The 19815-nt window shown below is 42.9% G+C and overlaps 6 protein-coding genes and 2 non-coding genes across 8 annotated transcripts; 3 read left to right on the top strand and 5 right to left on the bottom strand.

Annotated features, from left to right (window-relative positions):
* Positions 1–267: 267 nt before the first annotated feature.
* PUMCH_003157 (uncharacterized protein) lies at positions 268–5748 on the top strand (the record flags this gene model as incomplete). The annotated part of the gene is made up of 1 exon (XM_063022138.1): positions 268–5748. The coding sequence occupies one exon, from the start codon at positions 268–270 to the stop codon at positions 5746–5748; it is 5481 nt and encodes a 1826-aa protein (XP_062878208.1).
* Positions 5749–5819: 71 nt separating this feature from the next.
* Positions 5820–6737, bottom strand: PUMCH_003158 (uncharacterized protein; the record flags this gene model as incomplete). Its single annotated transcript, XM_063022139.1, has 1 exon — positions 5820–6737. One exon carries the CDS (start codon positions 6735–6737, stop codon positions 5820–5822), a length of 918 nt encoding a protein of 305 aa, XP_062878209.1.
* Positions 6738–9097: 2360 nt separating this feature from the next.
* PUMCH_003159 (uncharacterized protein) lies at positions 9098–10615 on the top strand (the record flags this gene model as incomplete). The annotated part of the gene is made up of 1 exon (XM_063022140.1): positions 9098–10615. One exon carries the CDS (start codon positions 9098–9100, stop codon positions 10613–10615), a length of 1518 nt encoding a protein of 505 aa, XP_062878210.1.
* Positions 10616–10813: 198 nt separating this feature from the next.
* Positions 10814–10895, bottom strand: PUMCH_003160. The gene has a single exon. It is a non-coding gene; the product is annotated as a tRNA-Leu (tRNA).
* Positions 10896–11045: 150 nt separating this feature from the next.
* On the bottom strand, positions 11046–12260 carry PUMCH_003161 (uncharacterized protein; the record flags this gene model as incomplete). The annotated part of the gene is made up of 1 exon (XM_063022141.1): positions 11046–12260. The coding sequence occupies one exon, from the start codon at positions 12258–12260 to the stop codon at positions 11046–11048; it is 1215 nt and encodes a 404-aa protein (XP_062878211.1).
* Positions 12261–12502: 242 nt separating this feature from the next.
* PUMCH_003162 lies at positions 12503–12584 on the top strand. The gene has a single exon. It is a non-coding gene; the product is annotated as a tRNA-Leu (tRNA).
* A 151-nt stretch (positions 12585–12735) lies between these two features.
* PUMCH_003163 (uncharacterized protein) lies at positions 12736–14634 on the bottom strand (the record flags this gene model as incomplete). Its single annotated transcript, XM_063022142.1, has 1 exon — positions 12736–14634. The coding sequence occupies one exon, from the start codon at positions 14632–14634 to the stop codon at positions 12736–12738; it is 1899 nt and encodes a 632-aa protein (XP_062878212.1).
* A 497-nt stretch (positions 14635–15131) lies between these two features.
* PUMCH_003164 (uncharacterized protein) lies at positions 15132–17477 on the bottom strand (the record flags this gene model as incomplete). Its single annotated transcript, XM_063022143.1, has 1 exon — positions 15132–17477. The coding sequence occupies one exon, from the start codon at positions 17475–17477 to the stop codon at positions 15132–15134; it is 2346 nt and encodes a 781-aa protein (XP_062878213.1).
* Between the last annotated feature and the right edge of the window lie 2338 nt (positions 17478–19815).

Consider the following 19815-nt stretch of genomic DNA (forward strand, 5'->3'; position numbering starts at 1 on the left):
ACTTCGATTATCTCCACCAAAAACAATAGAAATTGTACTCCAAATTCCTTCTAGCATAAAATTATCCACTTTTGTTGAAAAAAAATCTCTTTATTCGATTTAATGTAAACTATTCTGAATGCCACATATTTCCATGCACTCCGAACCCCAGATTTCACCTGTTGAACTTGTGGCAAAAGTTCAAATCTCCTTCGCTACAGACTTTTTCCGACCGACTGCTTCCACTAAACATTACGGAAATTACCTAAACTTCTCTATCCTTCATCAATGGCAACCACCGAATTGGACTTGGTCAATAACGTGGATCTTAGATTCGCTTTGGCCGAATCTGATTCACAATTGGAACAGTCCTTGAATCAATTGTTGCCACCGCTTCTTCTCAAACTTTCTAGTCAAGATGCGCAAGTGAGACAAGCTGTATTTAAAGTAATTCAGAACATTTTTCCACGTATCACCGCTGCTCCAACCCTTCAATTGCCTGTGGATGCTTTACTCCAACAAATCAAGACACCAAAGGTCAATTTTCAGCAGGATAGCAACACTGTTCGATTGTATTCTCTTTTGTTCCTATCGAAAGGTGTGGAGCGTCTTTCTCAAGAATCGCAGAGGAAGCTCGTACCGTCAGTAGTAAGAGGTATTAGTTCCCTTCCAACATCGTCTGCTGCAAGGATGTTTAACATTTTAGTCAAATTATTGCAGAATTGGGTACCGCCCTCGAGAGACTCTCCAGAGTACGAATGTATGGCATCTACTTTGGGCTTTGATAAGAACAAAAGCGATGAAAAATTCATTGCGGACAAGGTCGCGAGATTTATGTTGCTTGTACCAACGTCATCATCGACTCATACTGCCCTCCCAGGACTTAGCGCCAGCGAAATAGCGTTTTTCACGAAAGATGCTGGTGTCACATACTCAACATCTCAAGAGTTAGTTAGCGCCAAAATCCGATTATTGAATTTTTTAAAAGCGGGTTTTTCAGACCAGCGCCTAGTTTTTCCTCTTCTTGTTGCCTCAGTTGATTCTCTGTCTACTATTGCTGAAGCTTCTGAAACCTTGTTTCGTAAGCTCGAGATCGATTATCACGACGATGAACTAGTTTCGCTCATGACCAGTTTGTTTCTTGGCACCAATGCTCTTCCAGTAAAATCAACACTTCAGTGTAAGATATTATCACTTCTCGTAAAATTTCCGCCCGAAAAAACCTCGGCGCAAGCCGCTGAGATAGCAGATGTTGGATTAACATCGGACTATAGGAGATTGAGACTGGATATTGTTAGATTTATTAAGTTATCGACTCTGAATATGGACTCTTCTATCGAAGACAAAGAACTCAATTGTGTCAAAATCGCTGCCAAATTGAAGATGAATATTATTGCTGATGGGTGGCCGCAAATGAATACATCTAACGGATCCGAATTTCATCACAGCTTGAAGCAAAGAGAACTCCAATATGAAACTTTGGGAGATTTGCTTTCGTCTTCTGCGAGTTTCTTACTGAACAATCTCGATTACCTTGAATTCCTTTTCGAGTCTCTTGATTCAGAGATGGTTGATCTACGATCTGTACTTCAATTAGTCCTCTCTAGATTAAGTGTACATATCTCCCAGCTTACAGATGATAGAAAAATTGCTCTTATGCCAATATTTGAATCGATCATTTTGAAGGAAAATGCTAATTCGGCTGTCAAATATCTTGCTCTCAAGTACGTCAATACAGCCTATGAATTTTGCAACCTCGATGCTCGCTACTTGTGTATCCTTGGAACAAGCCTGAAGAATAGTCCCGAAGCTATTGAGGAAGCAAAAAAAGGCTTGAATCCCTACCAATTCTCACTTATACAAGCGAGCTCAGCCTCATATGCTCTGGTGACGCCCACAATTTCAGAAAAATTGAAGTTTCCACAGTTTCAAGCATTGGTATCGCTATACTCGCTGAAACTAGAGTCTTCTTTTCTGGACTCCAAAAATAATCAATTGAAGGACTGTATCACAGAAGCGATTATCTTCGCTTTTCGGGTACTTGCCACAGAAGCTATTGGAACTTCGTCATTCGCAATTGTCATCGATGAGCGCTGGGCTACCAGAGTGGACGATGCACTTGAACACGACGAAACAGTTGGCAAACTTATTTCCTCGCACATGTTAGAAATACTGCGCGATGACTTTCAAATGACCGGGGATGTAGTCTCAAGAAATGCCATTCAGAGCTTTATTGACCTTACCTTTTCTTCACTTCACTCAAAATTCGTGAGCAATCAGATGATAGTTCCTAGTTTCGAATTGACGAAAGTATTTCATTTATTATTGAAGTTTTCGGATGAAAGTATCATCAATTATCTCGACCATACATTGTTAGATCTTCATAAAATTTTGGAACAATGCTCAAATTTTAATGATTCTTTGCGAACGCTTGCAAAGTCTTTTGCGATAATTGCTTCTAGCGCTAGTGTCTCCGTGAATGTCCCCTTGAATTTAATTTCAGCCCTAAGCAAAATTAGGGGAAGTATTAGCAGTATTGAAATTTATCTATTCACAAGCTCGGCGATTTACTCACGTTTGGCAGCTCGCGGCCGGATACACCAAGTTGAATCCAGTGATATTAATGAATTGTTGGACGAGATCGAGTCTTCATTACAAAGCCCTCAACTCTATGATGCCTCCTTGCTCTCCATTTCTGAGCTCAGCATATATGGAGTGATGAGCAATTTGGAGATTCTGAGTGGATATCAAAATTGGGTTGAAAGAATCCATGATTTGATAGCCCCTCGGGCTAAAGCTTGTCATGAACTTTCTCTTCTCGCGATTTGCAAACTTTCTTTATCCGCAAAATCTTCACCCGAGAATGACCAGAGTTTACAGCCACTTCCCATTGAGTCTTTGGTTTTTGAAACTCATCACGCAAAAAATACAGAATTTGCATTTGTGAGTGGCGAATGTCTTCTGATACTTGCAGGAGGCTGGAACTCAAAGATTCTTCGGCAAGAACTCGACATCCAAGGTGTTATTCCCGAAAACAGACCTCAATTAGTCAGATTTGAATTTATTTTGAATGAGTGTATCAAATTCAGTCGAATGACAAAGCCATCACTTAGAAAATCAAGTTGCATCTGGCTTTTAGAAATTGTCCAAAATCTCGGGCACACACAACTCATTAAAGACAGAGCTCTTGAATTACACTCGGTGTTCATAAGTTTTTTGACAGACAGGGATGAAATGATCCAGGAATGTGCTTCCAGAGGCTTAGGACTCACATTTGAACTTGGAAATTCCGAACTCAAAGAATCTCTTGTGAAGAATCTCATTCGATCATTCACAGACACTGTTCCTTCCAATTCCATGACACTGGGTTCCGTTCAAGGTGATACTCAGTTGTTCGATAATGATGTCATGCGTACTCATGATGGCTCTATCTCAACATATAAAGATGTTCTCAATCTAGCTTCTGATGTTGGAGACCCTAGCTTGGTGTATAAGTTTATGTCTTTGGCCAAAGCCAACGCCGCCTGGACCACTAAGAGGGGTATGGCCTTTGGATTAGGCAACATTCTATCAAAATCGAATTTGGATAGTGTATTCTTACAAGATAAGAACTTAATTCTGAGATTAGTGCCAAAGTTGTATCGGTACCGATTTGATCCCAACGGCCTAGTATCTCAGTCTATGAATGGTATCTGGAACGCTTTGTTTCCAGACTCTTCGACTCTCGTGACCCAGAACTTTGATTCTATCTTGAGAGAGATTCTCAGTGGTATGGGTAATCGGGAATGGAGAGTGAGACAAGCCAGTATTTCGGCTATGGAGAATCTCCTACAGTCACAGCTCTTTGAAAAGTACGAGCAAAATCTTGAAGAAATATGGAACATGACCTTTCGTTGTATGGATGATATAAAGGAATCGGTCCGAAAAGAGGCTCAAAAATTAGCAAAATCTTTATCAAAGACTTTGCTCAGGGCTGCTGATCCGTCAACTGGAAACCTCACAGTAGCAAAGGCGACCAAACTAGTCGGTCAAGTTATTCCTTTCTTGCTTGGAAGTAACGGGCTTTTGAGTGATGCAGAAGATGTTAAACATTTTGCTTTAGAAACTTTAATTAAGTTAAGTGAGAAGGGTGGAAAAGCAATACGACCCTTCATTCCCGAATTGATTGCCACCTTCATAGAGCTCATGTCGTCACTTGAGCCAGAAGTTATCAACTATTTGGTTCTCAATGCTGAAAAGTACAATCTCAGTGGAAATGATGTTGATGCAAAAAGACTTCAGAGCTTAAACTCGTCTCCTCTTCTCGAAGCTATTGAGAGACTTATTTCATTGGTTGACGAAGATCTTATGAGTGATCTCGTACAGAAATTAAGAGACTCGATAAGAAATTCGGTTGGACTTCCTTCCAAGGCATGTGGAAGTCGAGTAATAGTTCATCTTGTCACAAAATTGCCTTTTCTCTCTGGGCCTTACGGGGATGACTTGTTGAAAATTTGCGTTAGTAATCTCAAGGACCGTAATTTGGCAATTTCAAGCTCCTTTGCCATAGCAGCCGGTCACTGTTCTAAGATTGCCTCAATAGATTCCGTTGTTCGCTACAGTGCCAAAATCAGTGATATGTACTTCACAAACAAGGACAACAAAGACCGTTTCATAGCGGCTGTTGCCTCCCAATCAGTTAGTAAATTTTCAGGCGTTGATAAATTCTCAGCTGTGGCAGTTGCGTTTCTCCCATTATCATTCGTTGGGAAACATGACGATGACGAGAAAGTGCAAAAACGATTTGAAGATGAGTGGGTCGAAAGTTCTAGTGGAAACAGTGCTGTGAAATTGTACTTTGATGAGATTTTACAGATCTGCGAATCTCAAATAAAATGCAGTGACTACAACATTCGACGCATTGTCGCTCGATCTCTCATCGAAATAGTTGAAACTGTCCATAATTCTCTGCACAAAGAAATCATGCGCTTATTTGAAGTGCTCTTATTGGGTTGTCAAGAGAAGTCATGGAAAGGTAAAGAGTTCGTATTCGATGCGCTTGTACAACTTTCGGTCCGGAACAGATCTACTCTTGACCAAAATGACAATTTAATGGAGTCGGTAGTCAAGACTGTTAAAACCGAGGCGAAGAGACGAAACAAATCCTATCAGATACACGCAGTTCAAAGCATGGGCCGGTTTATAAAGGTCTTTTATTCTGATAAGGACCTTGTACATTTATACATTGATATTATGGAATCGGTACTCTCGGACGAATACCTTGAGGAAATCGACCTTTTGGACGAGAAGCATAGAAGCGCAAATTCCCTTGTTTCCCAGCATGCAGTGAAGAATGAAGAGCTATACATCAGTCTCTTAAAAAGCGTCGGCGATTCGATTAGTCCTAGCATTGACGAAGATTTGGCTCAATTTTTGGTAAGCTCTATGAGATCTTTTATGAACAGTGAACACGAAATCTCATGGAGAACTTGTATTGCGTACAACGAGATTTACAAGTCTCTAATGGAGCCGTGTTTGCAAAGCCAAACTGGACCAATGTCTTTCAACTCAGTGTACGAAGTATTTACTCTTTTACGTCAGTTCAAAGAGCCATACAAGTTGGAACGTGCTATTACATTGCTCATTCGAAACGCCGGCTTGAGTTTACTCGTATTTCAGAAATTTGATCAGACAAAGTACTTCCAAGAGGTCTCTGCAATGTTATTGGACTACCAAAAGCAAGATCTAAGTAGCGTTGTGCGAGCTGAAATTGAAAAGGCCCTTATTTAGTTCCGCTTTTCTATACCAATCCATAATACTACAGTAGGACAAAATTAAAGAAATTTATTAATTCTAAAAATTTAGAAGCCACCTCTCAATCTGAGAACCAAGTGAAGAGTGGACTCCTTTTGAATGTTGTAGTCGGAGAGAGTTCTACCGTCCTCCAATTGCTTACCGGCGAAGATCAATCTTTGTTGGTCTGGTGGAATACCCTCCTTGTCTTGAATTTTAGCCTTGACATTGTCAATGGTGTCGGAGGATTCAACCTCAAGGGTGATAGTCTTACCGGTCAAGGTCTTGACGAAGATTTGCATACCACCTCTCAATCTAAGGACCAAGTGAAGAGTAGATTCTTTTTGAATGTTGTAGTCGGAAAGGGTTCTGCCATCCTCCAATTGCTTACCGGCAAAGATCAATCTTTGCTGGTCTGGTGGGATACCCTCCTTGTCTTGAATTTTAGCCTTGACGTTATCAATGGTGTCAGAGGACTCGACCTCAAGGGTGATAGTCTTACCGGTCAAGGTCTTAACGAAGATTTGCATACCACCTCTCAATCTAAGGACCAAGTGAAGAGTGGACTCCTTTTGAATGTTGTAGTCGGAGAGGGTTCTGCCGTCCTCCAATTGCTTACCAGCGAAGATCAATCTTTGCTGGTCTGGTGGAATACCCTCCTTGTCTTGGATCTTGGCCTTAACATTGTCAATGGTGTCAGAAGACTCGACCTCAAGAGTAATGGTCTTACCGGTCAAAGTCTTGACGAAAATTTGCATACCACCTCTCAATCTAAGGACCAAGTGGAGAGTGGACTCCTTTTGAATGTTGTAGTCGGAGAGGGTTCTGCCGTCCTCCAATTGCTTACCAGCAAAGATCAATCTTTGTTGGTCTGGTGGAATTCCTTCCTTATCTTGAATCTTGGCCTTGACGTTGTCAATGGTGTCGGAGGATTCAACCTCAAGGGTGATGGTTTTACCAGTCAAAGTCTTGACGAAGATTTGCATTGTGTGTATGTGTTACAGATGGAAATTAATGGTGGCGTTAAATGAGGAAGTCGCAGCTTTATATACTATGAATAGGGGCACTGCACGTGACCATAGAACCTGCAATGTGTCACGCTGGAAGGAAAAAGCAATTCTAGGTAGCGGACAACGATCGGTATTTCGGCATTATGCAGTACTTTTGTACCCAACTGTGCATTATCGCGATAAATGCCGGGAGGGGCGGAATTATTGTACTGGCTATTGCGACGAAATAAGATGCGATGAGTTAAACTACTGATGTACACCGGAGATTTGTCCAGCCATCCGCAAAAACTTTATCATGTTTACATGCCCGTTTCTAGATAGGAAATGATATAGGGGCAAACTAGGTCAGGAATTCCATGAGAGATTCTTGAAAGAATGAATTGTTTGAAATCAGTCGATGGGGCCATGTTGAAATTGAGGTATTTTAGTCATATTAGTGTTGTTATTTCGTAGGCCCGATGAGTACCACATGTTCTCAAGGAAGGCTCGATTTTATGCGCATGCAGTTAGATTCTACAGAGGACAATCGGAGAGATCTTTTCAAAAAACGACTTTGTAGCAATCTTAAATTTTTTGAATTTGGCCGAATCAAAGTATAGGGGTTGTTTCAATTTTTGAATGAGTGTATTTCTCATTAATTCAAAACCATGACACCGCCGCACATGGTGCCGCACATTGTGACGTATTTAGGTCGAGTCACGTATGCAAATGAAGCTAAATGCAATGAGAGACAAAATATGCCAGCCTGCCTAAATGCAAAATTTCGAAAAAAAACGGTTTTTGTAAATTGCACGAATTTTGTAGCATGTCTCAGTTATAGTTTTGCACAGTTTAACGGGAAGAGGTTTGATGTGAATTGCTTCATGCGTAGTTAAGTAGAAGTGGGACAGCAGGTGGCATCACCAAGAAGGCGTTTGGCTTAGTTCACCAAGATGAGTGAGGAGAGGTAACACTGTGTCGTTCTGCCAGCTCTCCAATTCTCTTCGGTGGATATGAACAATGTTCATTGATCCCTTCTGTCTTGTGCTTGAACTAGATTCGAGTAATTGCAATTTTGATAATATTTCCCTCAGAGCGAAAATTTGTTATCAATGGCAATACTTTTATAGGTTTTATCCTGTAAACTTGGCTTTCTCGTATTAACGCACCTCACGCTTCGCTGTCAAAGCTACAAGGGCTGCTAACAGGAACACTGGTCAGGTGAGTGTCGAAGCTAGTTTAAATTGATTGCTCCAAATATTCAACAAATAAATTGATACAAAGTCTCTCGTTCGAGAACACTATTTTTGGATCAAATTCAAAAACCTACTGTGTGATACCATTTGTACAATTGCACTCCCTCTCAGGCAATACAACAAAAAATCAAACACCCCCTAGAAAATCAAGAATCATTCATTGATAAGTCAAAATAACATGCAAAAGAACCCAATGCCAAATCTCTTGTTGCTCAATTGCCGTATTACAATCTCCATCGCCAGCCCTGACGAATCTCGCCATTTCCTCATTATCTATATGTCCCCCACTATCGTGAAAAATGGATTGGCTGCGAATCCCTGCGTCCCTGTACCGTAGGGCAATAGCCCTTATCAGAGATGGCCCCGTAACCGGCACAGTATACACAGGCGGTCGCACAGCACGTTGTATAACGCACTACAAAAAGAAGAAAAAGGAAGCCACCCATTTCACCCTTTAGCCTTTTTCGTGCTATCTCCTCCCTCTCTCACCAGTCCATATCTCTGGTTGTGTGAGCCCCATCCACGTCACCTGGAATCTCCCGATTGAGTTCACGGGGGTTCGCTGCGTCTATTCTTGTACATTCTTTCTTATTTCTTGCCCCATTCTGTTGTCTTCATTCCCTGCGTTTGCTCGAGAGGTCTCATTTTTGGTATTTAGTCCATCAGTCTTTCCGTTTCGATAGCTTGAAGGGAGATTTGATTCTGCCTCTGTGTTACTAGTATGTGCTTCTTTTCTTATTGCCCCACTTTGCTCTAGATCTATAAATGGAAAATTTCCAAATGTCATTTTTAGATCTCGCTTCAAATCGATTGACATAATCCGTGTCAATCCTCATTGAATCAATCAATGTTTTGATCCGTCCTCACGATTTGATGTTGTGGCCATTTGTGTTCCGCAGTGTCCTGATAACGGGCCGTCCCTTTCTTTCTCTCTTCAATCAGTGTATTAATCCATTTAGTTATTTCCCACGCCTGAGTTATTGATCTAGCTAGGCCTCGCCGAGAGCATTTTACTATAGCTTCCCGGCCTTATACAATTCTTCCTTTCATCATAATCCTTGAATAGCCAGAAAAACAAAACATTGTACCTGTATCTCCAACATGGCTATGGCTGATAGAAGACCCCTCGGTCTTCCTGTGAGTTCAACTCATGCTTCACCCGCATTCAATGCTGCTACTTTGGCTACTGAACATGTAGTAAAGCTGCCCGCAGCCAACGTTCCCTCTTCTCAAGCCATGGATGCTGATCTTGAGCCCGAGATTGGCTCACCAACATTTCGCATGTCCAACAATACCTCCGAGTCACAAAGCCCAAGTGATTTATCTCCAACTCTGCGTAGTATCTCACCCGATTCTTTGATGAACTCTGGTGTCTTGCCCAAAAAAATGGAATCTAGCTATAGTTCTCGAGACTCAACCCCTCCAACTCTAGGCTCTGGTTTCAGTAGACCAACATTTGGTGATTCTCTTGCTGTGAAGAAAAATAAGCCAGCTTCAAGAGTCCCAATTGCTACTGGAATTTCTACTACGATCCCTGTCACCGGCGAGAAGCCGAAGCCGGAACAAGAAGGCGACTCTTCATTGGAAGATGATGTCTTGTTCGCTATCTTCTTGATTTTGTACGAAAAAGATCCAGAGGGCGCCGGTATGACCGTAAAGCAAATTTGTGATGTTCTCATCGAAAGACACCCTGATATGGCACAGTTATCGAGTAAGACTTCTAATTTGGTTAGCGCAAAGCTCAATGCCTATGTCAAACGTGTCGAGAAAGGTGATTCTAACTTAAAATATGCATTGTCTCGAGAATGGGCAGATGCTTCGCCCAAAAGAATGGTGTATGTCTACAGAGGTCTCTTAACTCAAGATTTCCACGTCCACGTAAAGCAAGCAATGGAACTGCAAAAACTGCAACTTGGTTCTTTGCGTTTCGTGAATGGACAAGAGAACATTCCTGCTGACCCATTGGAGGCAGCAAAACAATCTGCTTTGCAAAAACCAAGACGCCTGACTATGTACGATCTTGGTCTGGCCAAATTCGCCTTCTCAGAGACCCCTGAACGAGCCAATTGGTTTGTTCCTTACCTCTCTGCTCCAGTTGCTGCAAATTTGACTTCACGCGCTTCAGACGATGTAGTTGATCTCAACAAACCAATCTCGGCGTTCGGGGAAGAAACTCCAGTGCTCAAAGAGAAGATCTTCAACAATGACTCAGATTTTGAGCTCGATGATTTAGAGGTTTTTAACGACACTGATGATGATCGCGAGACAGACATTTTAACAGAGACTTTGAAGAAAAGCGGAAAACGCTCAAAGTCCATGTCCTGTTTGCAACTTAACAAAAAACACCGTTTTGTGACGGCAGCTGCAGCTGCTCCAAGAGCACCAAAGACACCATGTCCGCATAGTGCCAACGCGGCAGCAGCTGCAGATGCTCTACATGCTGCGGCACTTGAGGCCATCTCTTCTAGTAGACATGGCTCTTTTTCGTATGCTAGCTCTGGCTCATCTGAGTCTCAAAAATCTAACTGGGAGCTGGCTGTGCGTCTGGGATTTATGAGTAAAGTCATAGAAGCTCCAGAGGATCTCAGCCTCTCTGATTTGGATAAGCTCTTTGGATGAGATATACCTAATGCGCAATACAAATATTAAGCAAATTCGTTCAAACAATTCTTTCTTTGACGTCGTGATGCTAACCTAATGATTAATAGACGCCTATTACGCCCAGTACATTTGTAGATTTGTTCATTCTACTGCAAAAAGTTCTTCTCAAAGCAAATAGCCATGGTGAAAAAAAAGAAAATAGAGGAAGTAGATATCTGACTCCGGCGTGATTCGAACACGCGCATCTTACGATAACAGAACTTGAGTCTGCCGCCTTAGACCGCTCGGCCACAGAGCCTCTATTAGGAGGTAAAAAACACGTGTTTAACATGATTTACAGCATTTGGGTTCAGACATTGAATTCGCTCTATACTCTGTCAAACTAGATTAAGAGACATACAGTACAATTTTTTTTCGATTATCGGTATATTCATTTTAAAATCTCTTTTTAGTACAACTTCTTGGCTCCTGCCAACTCGATAGCATAGCCGACAGTCAATTTGACATGCTCCTCAATCAACTGGAAATCTAATCTGTCCATAGTATCCATCACCAGGTGGATGAATTTTGAAGTGTATTTGAATTCGCTCTCAATGAAAAAGCTGGCAGGGTACCCCTTTTCTAAAGCAGAAGCATGGTCTGAACAAGCATATCCACACTCAGTTTCGTGAACTGGAATCGAGCAGTATGCTCCCACAATCAATTTCAAAAATTCATTGAGCCCCGGGGTTGTATAGTCTGAAATCAAGCCAAAATGGTGCTCAACACCAGCATCTGTCATTCCTTGTGAGAATCCAGTCATATCTTGCTGGAGCATTCCTAAGACGACCTCCTTTTTGTCGAAATAGCGAGTGAAGACGTCGATAGAGCCGAGAAGACCGCCCTCCTCCGCAGAGTAGTAATGGAACTCTAAGGTATTGTGAGGGGTAAAGTCCCCTTTTTCGATAGCCGAGACAACCAAACGAAGTGCCTCTAATGTGGTGACCGTACCAGAACCATCATCGTCGGCTCCAGGAGCACTCAAGATGTTTGGGAAAAGAAGGTTGATAGAATCTTGATGAGCACCTACGACCACTTTGTCTTCTGTCTTACCAGGGATAGAAACAACGATAGAATATTGATCCCAGCCATCGTGATGAATCTTCTTAACGGAAGCAGCTTCGATTCCTGAGACGATGCCGGAGACCTTATCGAAGAGCCAATTTGCAGACTCAAGACCAGTCTCAGATTTATAATAGCGAGTATAAAAGCTGGTGAAATTTGCCAAATTTGATCTCACAAGATCCAAATCGATTTTCTTGTTCAAGTCTGCCACCAATTTATCATAGTGTGTCTTGGATGGATAAGAGTATTGTGGAATGGGAGCCTGAAGGGCATCAATTTGCTTCGAGAAGTAGTTGAAGAAATTCTGTTTACCAGCAGTTGCAACCATGTTTTCTTTCATCGCCTCGTCTATCGAGACCTGGTTCGTCACATCGATGAATTTCTTACCTTCTCTTCTGTAGTTGAGTTTGTCAGCCTCAGTGACTAGTTCGAATTGGTCGGGTCCAAGCTTGATGAGACGCTTTGGCCCGTTAGTAGATTCGAAAAGGTCGCTAATTGAGCCAAGGCTCAAAGCTTCGGCTACTCCGATTGCGCATGCGAGGAGAATCGATGCTTTCATTTTCACTGTGGAGAAATGGTGAGCCCGATTGCGAAATTAAATGCGGGTGCACTATCAGCATGACGCATGAACACAGTGAGGTGCGGCACAGTTTCTACAAAGTTGTCATTAAACCCACCCGTGGGGATAGATGAGCGGGAATGAACTTTTGATAAAGCTAAAAATTTACTTAAATCAGTGATATGTCTTCGCAACTCATTATGAACAACATAGCAGTCTGCTGAGATTTAACTCGCAATAGAGGCTCTGTGGCCGAGCGGTCTAAGGCGGCAGACTCAAGTTCTGTTATCGTAAGATGCGCGTGTTCGAATCACGCCGGAGTCAGATATCTACTTCCTCTATTTTCTTTTTTTTTTGTTCTTTTATTTCACTAATCAATCCGAGCTTTTGACAGCCTCGATTGATACTTTTTGATTTTTCATGTCAGGATCAAATTGAATTTAGATTATTATTAGACTATGAAATGATTCTTAAACTAGGACAAGTAGTACTTTGGACCGTCTCCTCCTTCGGGTACAGTCCAGTCGATGTCTTGGGTAGGAACCTTGATGTCACAAGTTTTGCAGTGGATACAATTTTGACTGTTGATGTTGAACTTAACACCAAGTGGCGAAGACTCATCTTCGACGTACTCGTAAACTCCGGCAGGGCAAAACTTTTGCTCGATACCCTTGTATTTTGGATATGAGATCTGAGCATGTTTTTCGTGATCCTGATCTGGAATTCTCAAATGGCATGGCTCATCTTCTTGATGATAGGTGCCAGTACGGGAAACGGAGGTCAAAATGTCGAAGGAAAGTTTTCCATCTGGCTTTGGGTATTCAATAGGTTTGAATTGCGAGGCATCTTTTGTTGCAGCCGCATCAGTATGGTGATGCGTGAGTGTCCATGGTTCGGCACCATTGGTAATCATTGTAGTAAGTCCCGAGTGGGCAAGACCAGTCAAGAGTCCAAGAGGACCAGGCAAAACATTGAAAGAAGGACGCACATTTCTGACAGCTGATAACTCCTCATAGGCCCAAGAATTCTTGAAATTTTCCTCGTAGGCTGCTAAGTCGATGGCTTCGGCGCTTTCTAAGTCAGTTTCCTCATCGACAACATCGAGCTCCTTGATGGCTTCGAAGATAGACTCTGCGGCAACAATACCGGATTTGACAGCAGTATGAGTACCCTTAATTTTAGGCACATTCATGAACCCGGCCGAGCATCCCACAAGCAATCCACCAGGGAAATGAAGCTTAGGGATTGACTGGAAACCACCCTCATTGAGGGCACGAGCTGCGTAGGATAAACATTCACCGCCTTCTAAAGTCTCTGCGTAAAATGGGTGAGTCTTCATTTTCTGGAACTCTTGGTATGGTGAAACATAGGGGTTAGCGTAGTCAAGGCCGACAACAAGACCAACGGCGACAAGGCCATCTCCGAAATGGTACATGAAACCACCACCATAAACGTCCAGAGAGAGGGGGTATCCCATAGAGTGAGATACAGCTCCTTTGTTGAATTTTTCAGGAGCGACACGCCAGACTTCTTTGATACCCAAACCATATGTTTGAGGAGCCGAGTTTGCACGCAAGTCGAAGTTGGCAATGGCCTTCTTCGAAAGTGAACCGTGACAGCCCTCAGCGAGAACCGTGAGTCTCGCATGGAACTCCATACCACGCTCGAAAGACGGCTTGGGTGCACCATTGCGTCCAACACCTACATCATTTGTGGCGACACCCTTCACAGCGCCATCAGCATTGTAGATGAGCTCGCTCACAGAGATACCTGGATAAGTTTCTACACCCAAGTCCGCAGCCTGCTCAGATAAGTATTGGGTCACCTGATTCAAAGAGACAATATAGTTCTTACCCTTGTTCTTTAATTGAGGAGGTTCAGGCAAGAAGATAGAAGATTTCTCGGTGAGGAATCTCATCTTATCCGATGTAACAGCGGTCACCATCTCTTCTGGCAAAGGGATGCCATTTGGATTCTCAGCAAGAAGCTCCAGATCAGGGAACAATTCACGCCATGCTTTGGGTTCAAGCACGGCACCACTCACAATATGGGAACCAAAGTCAGCAGCCTTCTCCAACACGACAACACGCAACTCACCGCTGCCCTGTTCAGCATCTAGCTGTTTGAGTTTAATTGCAGTCGCTAGTCCAGCAGGTCCTCCACCAACTATGCACACATCAACATTGTCGGCCGCTCTTTCTTCTGTAAGTATTTCTTGTTCCTCAGAGGAGAGTTTTGAGAACGGGATCTCTGCTGCACGAATTGCGGTGGTGGAGAACTGGGCTCTGATGCTTCGATGAGCCCATTGTCTAGACACCACAGGGAGTCTGCGCGTGCAGCCCGCTAGGAGACGAAGGGCAGATTTATTGTACATTGATTACGAGAATATATGATGCACCCTTCGGTTTGGTTAAATATGTACAGAAAAAGTGAGTAATGTGTCAGAGGACCAGGTCTGACTCTTACCGTTGTAATCTATGCACTCACCTCGTCGCATCTCGCCAATAGCAAATGCATCGATCGTAATGGCATACATCTCTGCAGGAACCACGAGATATTCGATAATAAATGTTATCTAGATAGCCAGGATCATCCGATTTTTTCAGTGAAGGACATTATCTGATAGGAATATCATCCAGATTTCGATAATAATACGGGGTGCCGGGGCGAATCTAGCGTTTGCATGCAGGACCACATCAGACCATTTTGCAACCAAGTTCGGAACATATTGACCCTTGCACAATAATACTTAAGACTTTTTAGGACGGAAAGATCATTTGGAATGAGATCAGGCCACATTTGTTTCGTAAGACGAGACTTGTTCATTTGATTTTGTTCATTTTTTTACCCATATTAATACTCATACACACATTAAGATGCCCAAATTGCAAGAGATAACTCGCCGCCTTGTTGCTCCGCGAGCTCCTCGGTCATTTCAACAGCCACCTGCCAATCATCCAACGAGTCCATGACCACAAAATCACCCTCTTCATCCTTATACTTTAGCTTAGTCACCTGATCAGTGTCACCAATTTCACAATTGGCAACGATATGATCCCAGACGCGGTCTCGGAGCTCGAGGAACAGTAGAGTAGACGCAACCATCATTGTTGCATCAATTTTTGCATTTTTATAGTGGACCTCTATTCCGATAGGAATTGCAGGTGGCTCGAGAAGTTTACCTACCGAGTCACCATTACGGTTCATTTTCATCATACTGAATGTCGAAGATGAGGAGATGTGGCGCTTCGAGGAGTCATGAGAAGAACGGTTGGAGCCGACATCGTTTGGAGCGCCGTAGCCACTTTGATAATGTCCACTATCATACAGGTGCTCAGCACCGTAGGAGCCACGCAGATCCCTTAACCTTCTATGAATTTGATTGTTCATTTCAGAAGATTTCAAGTAGCGCAAGCAATTCTCCCATTGATTTCTTGTCTCCTCAGTTCGGTATTTAAGTGTGAACGACCCACTTTCTTTTCGGCCAGACCAAGAGATTACCAATGTATAACCCAGTAAGTTGCCAGAAGCGATATTGTAAATTTCCGAGATGTAAACTCTTCCCTTAAGCTCAAGAATAGATAAGTCTTTTCCACCATTGAGAGACTCAATGAGATTTGCGGTTGACCCCGACACATTCGAATGAGACTTCTTGCGACTCGAGAAAATGTCTCTCTTACTCTTCTCCTTGGGCTTATTATCCATAGGCGAATTCTCAACAAAGAAGAATATAATTCTTTCGAAGAGATACGCCACGTATTCTTTGACATTATCGCCATCTTTAATGGAGACAACACTATGGTACAACAATTCACCTTGCTCTTTCAAATTGAATCCACGCCAATTCTTGACTCTCTCCGTAAGGTTTTGGAGAAAACCAACGTTTTCAGCTCTTCTTTGAGCTTCGTTGACTTGATTGGCAACCTCTTTCATCGCAGCATTTGCCATTAGTAGTTCGTTGTAGTAGGTGGCATCTGAAGAGTCGGTGTATGTCTTGATGAGTTCCTTCAATAAAAGTGGGTATTTGCAAAGACGCTGAATAGGTTTAATAATAAACGATTGCAATTCGAAACCGGGATCTATAAGAGAGGAGGCTCTCTTAAGAGTAGCAGCTTCACGATTAATGAGATCTATGGCTCCGATTTGGCCCACAGTCCACGGCTCATAAGCGCCGAAAGGACCGTTTGAGGCGTGGACAAAGATTGACCCAATCCTTTGGTACTTAGCTGGGACATTAATATTACATTCGAGTCCGGCCAACAAGCGACGGTGGAAATCCACAATATCGCTTAAGTTGGGAAACAAAATGTGGAGCTGCTCAGACGACAAAGCGTCAGCGCTTCGTAGCTCATTTCTATAGTCCAATAGAAGCTCCAAGTCGGATATATATTTTCGCTCAGTTTGAATGAGTTCATTGAAAACTTTCGAGCGCTCATCTGTAATTTTTATCTCAGCAAAGCTGGCAGCGAGATCGTCCTCAGCATCTGAGCCAGTCACTAGTTTGAACTGGTCCAACAAAGAGGAAATGACTACCACAATGCGGAGAAGATCATGCGTGTTATCTGAGAAGACATTTGAAATCGTAAACATGGACTCATCATCAACTATGAGGTTTGTTTTGACAGCCACTACAAAATCATACACTGCTTTCTTGCACATACGCAAGTCGTCTCCTTCTTGAATGGTAATTGGCTCCTCGGGGCGAATATGATTGTATAGTAGACAGAGTGGAGCACCTCTCTGGAAAAGTTTCCATAACTGTGTGGCAGGGTCTACGCTGAGATTGGCAGGAAGAACTCCAGCTGTGAAAGTGAATGTGTTTGCAGACATTGCATTGGCTGTGCCCTGTGATCCGACAGAGTGATCCAGATATATGGAGAAACCCAGCGATCCTACAGATGTTCTAAAAGTCCCAGTTGAACCGTCAGACTGTTGAAGCAGCTGTGAAAGAGCCAACGCTTGTTGTTCTGCGCATTTCTCAGCGGCCAAGTGGGCCGCAGCCATATATGGCCCCATTCCAGGGACTTGCGAAAGGCGGTTCAATAGCACCTTACATTTGTAGTACATGTGATCCTCAGCCAGAGACATTTTGTTCATGGATAGATTCATGACAATTGGTCCCGAGGCCACACGAGATACACTCGTGGAGGACGAATTCAAGGACTGCTGAGAGACCGACGAAAAAGAGCGAAACGGCGTGGTGTTGTTTGTGTCCATTCTGAGAATAAGGAATCGACTAGACGGCGTCGATGTTCTCGGTTTACAATATGGGGGAGACTACTAGAAAGAGGATAGAGGCAGAGGTCACGTGAGCGATAGAGGTTCAGAGGGTTGTGGAGTATAAGTCAATAGTTGCAACTCCAAGCACAATTGAAAAAGGGAGAGGGCAGATGAGAGATAATGCAAATAAATGTTGTTGAGAAAAATTCTTCGAAGTACTGTTTGAGTCTCACCCCCTACCCTTGAGACGCGACATAGTGGTACGTGTTTGAAGCTTACCTGCCTGAGCATTGATGAGTATCCGCAGGCATGGAGGAAGCTATGGCCGATGCCCAGATGGGATTAGAATTGGAATTTGATTTAGATCATCGAGAATTAGATCGCTGATACACTTGCCCATTCGAGATTTCTTGCTTTTTAAATAGAAAAGCTCTTGAAATTATGTACTTGTGCTGAAAAAGTAAAGACCACCGCGTCCATGCACAGAGAGTAATATAAATTAAGGAATGAGCGTTGCAACGAACGAATGAATAAAGTTGACAGCCGTTTCGGCTAAAAGTTTCTGGAATCGCGCTTGCTCATCTCAATGTCAATTTCTGATCTAAGGGGCTCTTGGTTCGTTGGTTTAATACTTTGCATGTATGAGACGATGTTTGATGGTACTAATAAGTGTACATAAGTGCAATACACGAGATAGACTGGTCTACGGTAGTGTCGGCGACGGTCATTGTGAGAGGATATAGCTAGAACATAGTGTCGTAGAGGATTGTTCACATGAAACCAGAGTCTTCGGCATGTTAATTGAATAGACAAACGCACTCATATGAGCTTTCCTATAGATTCTGCGAATCAACAAACTACACGGCAATGTTAAATGTCAAAAAATGACACTTTGGCGAAGAACGATTTATTGTGATGATTCTCAGCCGTTCTCCAGGACTGGAACAAGCTAATCTTAGAATTCCAGGTCTCCAGGGCGCCATAACCCACAGTCTTGGAGCCATCGAAGGGGGAGGAATGACACATAATAAAAAAAAAAAGAATATTTAGTAACGGAGTTTTACTAAAATTTTGGGGCTTAGAGTATAGGACTAGTCTAAACAAGACTCATTTTGACTACACTAAGTCGACAGAAACCACAAATCCATATCTCGAATTCGATCGATACCTAGCCAGTGGAAACGTGCATCCACACACCAAGGTCTGCGTTGCTATGCTGTGCCCTACTGTACCTACTGTACCCTGCCGCTTCGATACGTAATCACCACAATATTCGCGCATCCACACAACACGACCGGTCGGTGTGAGAACATGGAGAGGTAATCGCATAATCACCAGATGAACGGGGTGCAAATATGAACCCAAAAATATTTTTTTTTGTATATATCGTTGGAGACGTCGATCTATTATGACACCTGTGTTGGCCGATCTTCTCTGGTGTGTTACCCGAAGGTTGTGCCTGGCCTCGCCTGGCCAGGTACACATGGCCGCGGACAGCTGCAATGCTTCTTTTCTTAGTAAAATTTTACATTCGCAACAAGTCATGCAAAAAGTGGTTTTATGGAACAAAATTGACAGATGAACATATAGACTTGATTGTGAATTTTTCAACGAAACCAATTTTGTCCGAGACAAAATCACTTGCACTTGCGTTGGTGAGGTATTTTGCGTTGTCGTAAGTGAGATATTTCCGTGTGGGACTGCCTCCTGCGCTTCATCTTGACCACACTGCAGAATTGCTGCAGATGCATCGGTGAGGTAAAAATAGGTTCGAGGAGGTGACACCGGAAAAAAAATAGAGGCGCAGAACAACGCGCCTGAAACAAAAAAAAAAAGTACGTTAGGAAACCTTACCCTATCAATAACGGTTAGGCCTTCCCCCTCCTCGCTTGATACTGTGGTTATTATTTCCTTCGAAAAACCAAACCTTAAACCACACTCTAAAACATCCTTGCCCCTGCAGGCAGGCACGCTCGGCTTGCATACGGTGGAGGTTATTTAGGTCTTTGTGCCCCCGGTGCAGGAGAGTCCTAAGGCTTCCTTTGAAACAGGTATCTGGCCAAACTTTACTTCTGTGAGCCTGGAACCATTGCCTTGTCGACAAAACCCTTCTTCTTGTTGTTCAACGCAGAAACCTCTCTAAACTACTAGTATCTGTACTCCCACATCAGGATCACACTACACCCTCATTTCTAAGCGTGCCTGTTTGTTTTTGCATTTTGTTTCAGACCCCTTCGGAGACTGAACTAGTTGATTTCTCTTTGAGAATCTCAGACAACAACTCATCGTCTTCTTTTTTCAAGGCTGTAGCCAATATCTTCAGAAAAACCACACT

The sequence above is a fragment of the Australozyma saopauloensis genome, chromosome 4 (genome assembly GCF_035610405.1).
Source record: "Australozyma saopauloensis chromosome 4, complete sequence".
Taxonomy (NCBI): Eukaryota; Fungi; Ascomycota; class Pichiomycetes; order Serinales; family Metschnikowiaceae; genus Australozyma; species Australozyma saopauloensis.